We start from the raw sequence: 12,159 nt of genomic DNA, 5'->3' as shown, positions 1-12,159 counted from the left end.
GGAGTGAGGCTGCATCTCATCTCTTCCCTCTGTCTTTATCTTATGCTATGTTTAGATTCTAAGTTCTGAGTTGACTGCATTTCCTAGGTAATTAAAGCAAATTTTTGGATGTTAGACAAAATATCTCAGTAGGAAAAATTCAATTCCCAAAGCCAAATAGCCTGTAACTATAAATGTTCCTTTGATAGAGTTTCTTTGCATTAAATAACCAAGCATCTTCTAGACTCCAAAAGATTTTTTCCCAGTTTCAAACATTATCCATAAAGTTTAAATTTTAATAAAGCATCACTTTGAAAGGCTCTTTGTATCCCATCCACATTAATTTTTATGTCTTATATCAGCCAACAAATATTGTTAAAAGTTCTCTAAAAACCATGCTTCTGAAGAACTCGGTGCAATAAGGAAGCTGCCCATCTCTGAAAAGGCTAAAGCTACAAAGAAGGTTTTCATGTGGCTTTTGCAAGCACTGTACTGTGTCTAAAACATTTCCACTTTCCTCCTTCCAGCCTCCCAGATCAAAGACCTCTCTCCCAGAAATGACCAAATGCCATGAGTCCTGAACAAACCCCAATTCTATTTTTTTTTTCTTTTTCTCCCTCTTTTTTTTTTCCCTTTTTTTTTTTAACCTCAGGGCCCTGGCATATGCATTCCACATGGCTGAAGATGGAACAAAAGCCCTTGTGTGGCTCCACTGATGCTCTTTTAACCATACTGTGAGGGCATGGACACAAAAGCAGCATATACTGAGGTAGAATAAGACCTTTGTTTACTGTGCACTGATAATTACTAGACCCATTTTCTAAAGAAAAAGTGCACATAAACCCTCAAATAAAGTGATATAATACTGAATATTTGCTGTCATAACATCCCCTGTACTGCCAGTACACATGAGAATTTATGGCCTATTTTAATTATATTTGTACTTTATTACACAAATGATTTTTATTTTTGCAGTGTCATCAGATTCACATTTCTTCTTGCAGTGGAATTTGTTTTCAGGCACCGAAGCACTCAGTAATACTAAAAATTTAAAGTTAATTTTCTGTCAAAAGAAAATTTATGTTGTAAGTGGAATGATATACAACAATCAGCAGATTTCTAAGACCATTTACTAAGGCAGCATGAAGTTACCATGACAATAATACAACTGTTCAGGATGCAGCTTCCAGTTCAACTTATACATAGAATTTCTGGAGTTTTTCTTAAAAATTAGTTTATTAGGACGACCCAAAGGCTGAGATCCATGATGTCTCATTTCTTTTAGTATAAACTGAAATACTGAGAAATGATTTTTGCAAAACGCTGGCATATCCAAGATTTAGGTATATTCTGCAAAACAAATTACTAATTCACTATTGTTTACCCATCTGTTTGTTTATGGTCCTGTTCTGAAAGTCAGGGAGTGGGATCAGGTATTTTTGCTGTATTTTAAAACTGATTAACAGCGTTACACTGTTTTTCCCAAGACACATGTGCCAGCAAACTTAAAAGAATGTACAGGGCAAAGAACCTCCTGATCCCTGCCCAGCAGGGCTGTGCTGCTGCTGGAATAATCCTTGCACCCATCAATCCAGGAAGAGAAAAATGCAGATTTCCACTACACTTCACAAGAGGCTCTGCTGGCACCTACGAGGGACAAACTTGGACAAGGCAGAATGGATTCCTGGTTGACAGAGTAGATGTCACCCACCACATGAAATAAATGAAGTAAATAATGCTTTAAAAAACATTAAGCAATTTGTTTCAGGTGTATTTCTTTTAACATGGACGCATCTAATAAAAAAAGAAAAAGCCTCAACCATTCTGTCAGGAGATGAATAAATTCTCTGCTTTTCAACATAGCTCCCTAACTGCAAAAAATTGTTTTGACAATATTTGCTTTACTATCACTTGAAAGTATTTCTGCAGTATTTTTCACCATTATCTAGCATCCTTATCAGTCATTAACTGGTAAAGTGAAGTTGGATGTAAGAATACACACAAAAGCCCCACCAGCCAACATGTGCAGCAAGCAGAAGTAATGCTACAATTATGCCTTAACTTCAGCAATACTCCAAGACAAATATTTTCCCAAGCAACAGAAGATAGATTTAATCTTTTTGCTTTTCAATGCTCTCTCTCTTCTACTTTATTTCATCACATCTTGACCACTCTGAAGCCTTCTGATTCTTCAGAGGAAGGATTAAACATTTACATTTATACTGTGCTGCTTTTCCTCTGAACTCTAGGATTTATGATTCAGTTTCATATCCACAGATAGCAAATTATCTCCAAATGTTCGCCAGTGAGTCACTATTAAGAACTACTGAACAAGGTCAATTGACAGTCTTTGATGTTTCCCGTTATTTTAAAAGTTCCTTTTGAATGTTTTGAATTTGAGTCTAAAAATAAAGAAAAAAGAAGGTGTGTCATTATATTAGAGATTTATTTCCTCCTTTTGAACTTAAAACTTTGGCAGATCTATGGCTCATCCAGGTCACGGCTCGCTCACAGGTAAGCTACTAGTGCAGTGCAAAAGTAGCAAAAACTTTTTTATCCTTTAAAATTTCACATCTCATCTTACTGAATTTTTGCAAAATTAAAATTGTTTAACTTCCTCTCTCATGGGAGTTAAAAATATTTGCCAAAATAAGGGAAGGCAATTTGCTTGTTTTAGTACTGTGGAATCTGGATGATGCATTCTGGAACTCGTTTTCTCATTTATATAATGACATATGCTGGGACATAACTGCAACACTTTGTCTGGAGACATTATTTGCACTTACTTTCCAGTAATAAAAACTAAGGTGATAAAAAATTCAGATAGATCAGTAAGTTCTTTAAAAACTGAACTGCTAGTACTGAAAAGATTAAGTTAAACCTATACAAGGTAATTAATTTAGAAATTATGGTCTCATTTTTAGCCATCTCAATTTCCAGCTTCTTTCCAATGTGATTATCATAACTTAATCTGCACCTAATTAGCACCAAACTCTGTATTCTAGAAAAAGTATTAATGGCTATTCAGATGGCAGGGCAGCTCTGCATGTGTATCTGCATCTCAGCTGAGATTAGCCTGTGGCAAGGCTGAAAAGTGACAAGCTCAGATAGGAGGATTTGCTTTTCCCAAAGGGAACACACAGTGACTGCCCCCAACAAACCCCCACACACTGACTGCACCTCCCACTCCTGACCTGCTTCAACTCTTCCAAACTTTCAAAGGGTTGAGCAAAAGGCACACCAATTCCTCCCTGGGCTACTGCTGTGGAAATTTTGATGGATGCCTGTACACAGCACAAACTAAACCTGCACTGGATTATGTGGTACTGACACTCCTAATGCTGAAAAGTAATTTATATGGAGTTACTGGGACTCCACAACAAGTTTTAAACCATAGTTGAGGAATCTTAGTTAAATCATCAGATCCAGCAAACAGAAACAGATCATTACCCAAAGTGGTGGAACTCAGATTACACAGTACTATATTTAAGCACATCATTTAAACTTTTTCCCCTCGGTTAGCTAAAAATAAAGCAAATTTGATAGCTTTAAAAAAAACCACGAAACCTTAACCTGCATTTTTTTTATTAACATATTTTCCAACAATATGATCCCTGTGACAGCTCCATAAACAGAATCTGCGGGGACCACCAAAGAAACTCACTTGTTGCTTTGTTTTTAGTGTCTGGGGGCAGTTTGTTTTGCTGTCTCCCACCCCCCAGGCGGGGACTCACCGAGGGGCAGGAACGCCAGGCGGTTGCCAGCCATGGAGAGCTCGTTGAGGCTGGGCAGCTGGCACAGGTGGCGGGGCACAGACCACAGGTGGTTCCTGTCTGCAGTCAGGTACTGCAGGGAAAGGCACATGTGCAGCCTCTCGGGTAACGTCATCAGGCGGTTGGTGGAGATGTCCAGAGTCTGCAGCTCCCGCAGGTCTCCGACCTCTGCACAACAGGCAAGGGAAATAAAACTACTGGCACAAAAAGCACCACAAAACCCCTCACATCAATTAAAATTAAAGTTCAGCAGCGGCGCTGCTTTTCTGTAGATACTGTTCTATCAATCCATCTTGAGAACTGACACTGACTGAGGCCTTGTGAAGGCTGCCCTAGAACAGAGGCTGGGTGGGGGGGGGTTAAAAAATAAAGTAGGGATTTATTAAAAGGATCTCCTCAATGGATCCACCTTGGGCAGCACAAAGGCCCAGCCAGGGCTACACCCAAGATGAACCAAAATGGTCACAAAATGCACGACTGGTCATGGGGTCTCACATTTTCATAACTTTTAGTTCATTAGCATATTGGAGTTGATTGCCCAACTACAGCTTTAGGTTATGAAGTTCCATCCTTCTTGTTTTGCTCTTGGGCCTGAGATTTGGATCATTTGTCCTTCATCCCCAGCTAGAGAAAGAATTATTTTGTCTCCCTGCTCTGTGCAGAGAGCTCACCATCCTCTGTTAAGAAGCTCAGAACTGCACACTAAAGCAGCACAGAATGTGAAAAATATAAAAGCTAAAACCTGAGGCATCATGATAATCTCCATCATCTTCATGTATCAAAAAGATCTGGAATATGAAGGTGATGGAGAATATCAGTATCAGTTAGGAAACTTTATCAGCATGTTCAAGCATGAGATCTTTCATAGAGCGTTCGTGAATTGTGACAATTACTACTGCCAAAATATCAAGCATTTTCCTAGTCCAAAACCAGAACAAGGGGAAAAAAACCCAAGCAAACCAAAACGCAAACAAAATAACATTACAAAGCTTGCTGATATTGAGAGTGTTTTGCACAACCCCAAACTCAGGAAAATTCAAATGAATTTTCGTTTTTTTTAAAATATTGAGGATGCAATGAGGGATTACTTAAAATTCTCTTGCAAGAAGAGTTACAAACACATGCATAGCACTTCTTGCTTAGTGACAGTCTTTCACCCAGCATGCTTGGGAAAAACAGCTCTGTCTTCATGATACAGTTCAGAAGGGCTAGTTTAAATTAGAAAAGAAATTTCTTAATAAACTCTGATATTGTTATGTTATATTGTAGGAAGATATTTCACAAAGTTCTAATCTACCTTTGCAATAATTACAGTGTCTAGAAGTTGGTTTTTTCTTTTATTTCAAGAATTTAAAAGTTGATTTTGTGTTTCAAATAGTATAGTATAATTTTTTTAGGTAAGTAACAAACTAAATTCTTAAAAATGTGTAAGGCATGATCACACAAGCAGCCTCACTTGTGCAACAGTGTTATTCCTTGTGTCTGGCCTGTGAAACAGGATGCAGGACTGACTGACAAATACACTCAAAATATGTTAAGCAGCTCTGCAAGTCACCTCACTGTTTATTTAGTTCTTCTTTTACAGTTACTCTAAAAACTGGATAATTCTATATATTATTTCCCTCAAACAGGAGGAAACCATAACATTTTCCCCAAACCTACAGAACAGTTTTGCTTTGTTTTAAAAATACTTCACAGCAATGGAACCAACTCATGAATTGCTCTGTGCCCCTAAAACTTGCTGCAGTTCTCAGCATCTTGCAGACCCAAATGTACTTTGCTCTCAGCTGAATGAAACCAGCTCTTGCATCTGAGAGCTGCTAAAACAAGATTCACTAGAATCTTCTACACTGAAAACACCAGACAATCTACACAATCCACAATCTGTACAATTTACAGCTCTATCACCCAGATCTTTTACAATGATATAAATAGGGTAACACTGTTTAAGTTAAAGTTAAACAGAACCTGTTGTGCCCTTAAGCTCTCTGCAGCAGGAGCTAGAAAACTCACTGTTCCCTGAGCTCTGAGGTTGCACCTTGTATACTACACACAAAGAAGGAAAAACACTGGGTTAACCCAAGCTGTCTTCTACACAATGGGGAAAAGAAATTCACCTTGGGAGAAACTACTATAAATATTACTTTCAAGACTGGAAACATGAAAAGCAAAGAAAGGGAAGTTGTAATTCAGTATTAGAGATTTTCACACAAGTAATCATTAAACAAAATGCATGTGCACATTTAGAGGGAGTTTCTGCCCACTGCAAACAATCCCAGCATCAACTACAATAAAGACTCAACACAGTTTATGCATCCTTTTAGAAATATTACTGACAGAAGCAGCTGCTATACACAGATGATCACATTCTTCAAACCTCTTAGCTTTGATGTCAACAGGAATAAGCTTTACTTGAAAAGGTTTTTTTTTACTATAGGATTGAAAATAAATGACAAAAGGAAAATAATCACTACTAAATAGCGCAAGACTACTGTGCAAAAAGAACTGCAGCAGATCTCATTTCGAAAGAGTTTTATATTCGTCACAAAGCCATATGCTTGAAAACAGTGACAGGAAAAGAGCCACCTACATTCAGCCAAACCACTGACCACATGCAGTCAATAATAGGCCCAGCTATTTTCATGCACTAACCTTTTTCTCTGCCACTAAAAACAGTTCTCTAGTTCAGTTTAGGTCCAAAATCCCATAAATGTTACGGTTGGCAAAGCTGGCAGAGTTTCAAAGGCATTGCTAGAATGATATGTTTCAAATCTAAGAGGAAATAAAACTATTCTCACTTTATCCTTCATCCAAAAAACACATACCCAAAACTTCATCCTCTCTACCTTAATCTCCCAATGCATACCAGATGTAAACATCTACTTTCAACATCTAGTGCCACATGTTGCACAAACACCCACTGACCCACAGTGAAGTTTAAGACTAAGCTAAACAACAAAGTGCCATCATATTAAGGATATAACCCTCATATTAAAGATATAACCCCAGACTCCCCACCATAGTGCTCAAAGCTCAGTTTGAAGAACGTGCTCAGACACTTACTAATGACACTAAATTGGTTTTCATCTCATTAAAGCAAAGGGAAACAATTAAGAGGAATAACACAAATATAAACAGTCCATTAATAAGTTTTTCAAGCTTTTAGTTACTAAATACTATTATCCTTGCTTTTAAAGTCTTGCAGCATAAATACTGCAGGAAGCTTTGGCTAACAAACACAGTGAAAGACTTGCAAATCTCTCTTTTGCTGTCAGCTCATCAAGCACTAGGATATACCAGAGGTGAACTTTGGAAATCTACAGCAGATCCAGAAAAAAAAATGGCTATTCCCAAACAAAAAGAGCTGACAAAGGGACTTTCAGAGATTCCCCCAGCACCCCCAAGGGTAAGAAAGAGACAAGAATTATACATCACCATTAGACCACATTGAGGAGTTCCAATTACATTTAAATGAAATTCATAAAAGTGTAATTTAAAATTTATATTAGCTCTAGGGTTAACACTATCAAAATCAACACAGCAGAGCACTGAGCCCCACTCTGATACCAGAAGCCAGAAAAAACCCCAACTCCTCAGCAGCTCTGCCACCCCCCAGCTCAGGAGGACGCAGATTTGTGCAGGCAGAGAGCTCAAACGTGACGTTGCCGTGCTGGTTCGTGGACTCGGGCGTTCCATCCGTGTTCATCTGCAGGGAGTGCTGCCAGCACATGGAGCTGGGCAATCCCAGATGGTCCCAATGTGCACACAGGAGGGGCTGACAGACTGGGACTCCAACACCCCCCACCCCACAGAAATTCAGCGCAGGCTCCGCACCCAGCGCTCTCCTCCAGCCTCCGAGGGGCCGTGCGGTGCCACAGACCCCACAGACCCCCGCAGGCTGTGCTCCAAAACTGGGGAATTCATTTTATCCTTTTCTCCCTTGATAATATGCAGAGTCAGAAGGGATCACTCAGCTCCAAGAAGCAGCCTTGGCATCTGTTAAAAGATCTCTCCCAACTACTGGGAAAAATGGAAAAGTGAACTGTCCTCTTGTAGGGTTTTCAACAAAAAGGTGCCAAACAGACCTGGCCCCCAACATAATGAGAAATGAAACATCAGCATACCTTTAATATTTTTCTTTAAAATAAGGAAACCAGGAAAGGATTTCAGGGAATGTCCTAAATTATTGACCTTTTAACAAAATGGACTGTGTTTATATAAACATAACTAGCATCAAGGAAAAAAATATATTAATTCCCATGGTTTTACATGAAGGAAACAAAAAAAAAAAAAAAAAAAAAAAAAAAAAAACAAACAAAAAACCCCATCTGGAAATAAGCAGCCTATACAACATAGAATAATTGCCAAAGGCAATTCAAACTTCCTTAATCTTTTCTGGGGGTACAGGCCTCACCAGCTGCATGACCCAAAAATAACCAACAGTTTTTCTTTACATTTCAAGAGTAATCCCACCTTTCCCTGATGGGCCATAAACCAAAATTTCATCCACAGATATATGAAACACATACACAGTTGGATTTGAGTGTACGGGAGGGAAGGGTTTACTTTAAATCTGAGTCCTTATATCCCAGTAACGTTAAAAAGGGGGAGAGGAAAGGGCTACAGACCTACCTGCATGAGAATGCACCTCAAAGCAGGATATTAAGGGAAAGTAGAGAACCTACAAGGAATGGAAAAAGGGACTGATCAGCAAAGAGAGCTGGCACTTCAGAGGTCAGGCTGCAGAGGTTAAATGCAAACTGCCAGGAGGCCAGGAAAATGGGAACTCACAGACAAACAAATGGTTTCTCAACAAGAGATTAAGAGCAAGAAATGAAGAACTGATGTCAACAAGGAGTAGAAATTAGGAGGACAAACCAAATATTAAATTAGGTTTTTGCATCATTTTTTCCTGTAAGAATAATGGTGTGTGTGAGGACAGAGACAGAATACCTCATGGGAACAAGGACAAAGCACTGCAAATTACCACATCCATTACTAAAATGAAATGAGGCTGCTTAAAAAAATTCCATCCCAGAATACTGAAAAAAAAAAAAAAAAAAAAAGGGTTATATATCAAAATTGCAGATTTGGGCATGAGGGTTCTCAATGAATAGGACATTTTCTGGGATAGCAGCCTAGGGCTGGAGAAGAAATGTAGAACCTGTTAATGTGAGCTCAGTGTTCCTCAGCATCTCATAACAACTGTTCTAAGGGGAAAGAGCACCCAAGAGTAACCAGTGACTGGAACATAAATAGAAAGCAGAATAGAAATGCAGCCCAGATCTTCTCAAATGTAAATCATGTCATACTGGTTTATCTTTCTTTAATGAAATTTCTTAGTTGATGGTAACACCTGAGGATCACACCTCATGGTAAATTACTGGGACGGAGAAAATATTACTAGTGGTGGTGTTCCTCAAGGGTCTACCTTGTTTAGATATCTCATTTTGCACCGGGGTAAAAAATATTAGGTTTCAGGTTGCTGTCAACCCAAGTATTTAAAGTAGTAGTAATGTGGCAGAGAACCAAATTGTCATACAGCAGGAAAAGCAAGAACTTCTAGACTTAAGGGATAGAAATGGAAAGAAAAAGAACAGAAAACCATAACAAAAATGTAAAGAAAATCATGATAAGAAGCTGCTGCAAGTCAGGGCTCTGCTTGAAGCAGTGAAGGAGGGGAGGGACTGGCTACACTTGCTCCCTCCCAAAGGGCAATAGTGCAACTTCACCCTACTTCACTCTTGAAATAATGTTTTAATCAACTTCCATGAACCTGAGCACAAGATGCATTTCCTTATTAGACCTGTAAAACCATGCACCAGTGAGGAAAAGTGTTTGAAGTCTTCCATATTTAAGAGAACTTTGTACCTGTCCAACTGGAAAAAAAAAAATCCAAGTGTATACATGCCATGAATTTGAAGTGGATACTATTATCAATTGAAAACTGTAACAGACAGGAAGTGTTAAGTCTAAATTGCTGAGAGCTTGATGGAGAAGATCTCCTTTAGATCTGCTCTGGGATGTCTCAGGAGGACTTAAATAGAGTTTAAGATGGTTAAAATAAATTAAATAGCCTATTATATATTACATTACATTTACTGTTCTACCACGCAGCTCACATTCCATAGCCTATAAAAATTAAATTTTCTAGCACAAATTGACACTTAAGGTAGACCTGTGCCATCTTCAAACAAGGAAGTTTAACCATAACTGAAATTGGTATCATTTGATTTAAGGACAATGAAAGAGGCAGGCAAATTGAATCTCATTTACATTTTGACACTGCTGCATGCAGCTCTTTCTCTGTATTGTGGTGAGAGAGCTTGAAAAGTGGTCTGTACATCTAACAGACCTGAAGATGATTTTCCTCATATTTCTCCCATATAGGCTAATACTTGCTTAGTTTATTAAAGGAAGAAAAAAAAAAAAAGGAGGTACTGGAAGACATCTTGTGATACTGCAACAACTGTTTTATGAATAACTCACTTTTAAATAAGCTGCTCAAAGAGTTCAAACCCATAAAAATTCTATGGAAGAAGAAAACCTCTATCTCAGCTGATCAAACTTCAACCTATTAATTTCAAAGCAATGCTTATGGCTGCATTTCACATAAATATTCTGCCTGTAAAGAACAGGGGAAAAGATTTTTCTGGGGCAGGACAGTCTTTGTGAATGAACATAGCCATGTAACACCCCTCAAAGCTGTTCCCAATTCTTGGTTTCACCTACTTCAGCCATAAACTACATTGACTCTCCTCCAAAACGCTTAAGAAGCAGACAAAGCCCAAAACCAAGTGAAAAATACATACTTCTGCTGAACATACCAAAATAGAATCTTTTTTTCCCTCAACCTTGCTAAATGTCACATGCAAACTTAGTACCAATCTTTATTTATTTTGTGCCATCATTCACAAGCAAAGGTGAGAAAAGTGGCTCCATAAAGTCCAACCTTGCTAAACAGTAATTTTAGGTCAGCTAAAAATGGCTGAAAATAGACATCAGGTATGAGGGTCTCATTAAGTCAAATTCTTCTAAAGGTCAGTGGTTCCCCATCTTACACCACAATTAAACTTCAGTTAACAGAACTGGCAGTTGTCTGAATGCCATGGGCCCAGCACTCTGTGCTTCCCTCAGCACACACACAGAGCACAGATCCACAGTGGTTATTAGTCTGTATTTCCTCTCACTGCAGGTCTGGAATTACATTTTTGTCCACAATTTGATGGTTTCAATAAGAACAGTTAGGATAAACCAGATGATAAAAATACCAGAAATTATCATATGCGAGAAAAGTGGAAGAGGTGGGAGGAAGGGCAAGAGGAACAGGGAGAGGAAAAAATTGTTTATGCACAAAGGTAACTCAAGGCCATGAAACTATCAGGTTTGCTGTTTTCTTGGTTTGGGGTTTTTTGTTTGTTTGGTTGGTTTGTTTTTTCAGAAGACAACCTATCCTTTCATTTTGCTCTAGTGTGCTCTGCCTATTTCACTGCCCCACAGCAAGGTACTGTTGTTACACAAACAAGAGATGTGAAATTAATGTATTAATATTATTCTATGGTTTTATTAAAATGATACCTCAAATTTTGACTAGAGCAGCCAAAATTAAGTATAAAGAGTCAAAATGATACTTTATCAAATACATGGCATGAAAAATTCTGCTAGCACTCTACAGAAAGTCTCTTATTTATGGAGTTTTTCTGCTGTTATCTTTCTGTTGAGGAGCAGCTGTTTTCCTTTTTCTGGGTGGTAAGAACATAAACAAAAGTGACATGAATAAAGCATGAGACCTGTTATGCTTCTCTTGTTTTGTTTATGTCAGACTATCTTTACTGCTGTACATAGTCCACCATTCAATGTGCACTAATATCAATACATGGAAGGGGGGGTGGGGGGAGAAGCCTTCCAGAAAAACTTTGTGCATAAGATACAGAGCTGATGATTTGAACTCACGATGCCAGACAGCTGAAGATGGCTCCTTAAATACAACAAACCAGTATATGAAACCAAGGCAAACAAAAGGAACATCCTAAGGAGAGATTAAGGACAGCTCAGGAAGCCACAGAGACAAGGCTAGTCCTGGCTGTAAATTCTAGGACAGCTTTTTCCTTTCTTCGTCCAAGGAACAACTTGAGATCAACACAACAGAGTGGTCTCTCTGACAAACACAGATGAGTGGCTTCTAACTCATTACAGCACTGGTGTCTAAATAATCCACACAAAGACCAATCTGTTGTGACTGTTGCTATCAACTGTTTCCAGCCAACTCACAACAGACACATCTTTCTTCTTCTTGAGGTTAGTTAGGGTTTTTTTTCTTCCTCTCCACTAAATGCATAACAAAAGCAATAGTCCAGGTTCAATTTTCATCTTTCAGTGGAAAGTACTGTTGTAGCAAGGCAATTTA

The 12,159-nt window shown here is 38.5% G+C and overlaps 1 protein-coding gene across 5 annotated transcripts in view; it reads right to left on the bottom strand.

Moving 5' to 3' along the window:
* The window catches only part of LRRC28 (leucine rich repeat containing 28), a 51,748-nt gene that overhangs the window by 16,055 nt on the left and 23,534 nt on the right, over positions 1 to 12,159 (bottom strand). For 3 of the 5 annotated variants that reach the window (XM_084213777.1, XM_084213778.1, XM_084213780.1), the window contains one exon: positions 3,714 to 3,920. The exons of 1 other annotated variant lie outside the window; for it this stretch is intronic. In XM_084213777.1, the coding sequence (XP_084069903.1) occupies positions 3,714 to 3,920 (207 nt within the window). Of the gene's footprint in view, positions 1 to 3,713; positions 3,921 to 8,384; positions 8,434 to 12,159 lie in introns of all 5 variants that reach the window. One more of the 5 variants, XM_084213781.1, reaches the window with a different exon arrangement.

The sequence above is a fragment of the Fringilla coelebs genome (genome assembly GCF_963513975.1).
Source record: "Fringilla coelebs genome assembly, chromosome: 12".
NCBI classification, from domain to species: domain Eukaryota; kingdom Metazoa; phylum Chordata; class Aves; order Passeriformes; family Fringillidae; genus Fringilla; species Fringilla coelebs.
This window is presented reverse-complemented; position numbering and strand designations above follow the sequence as displayed.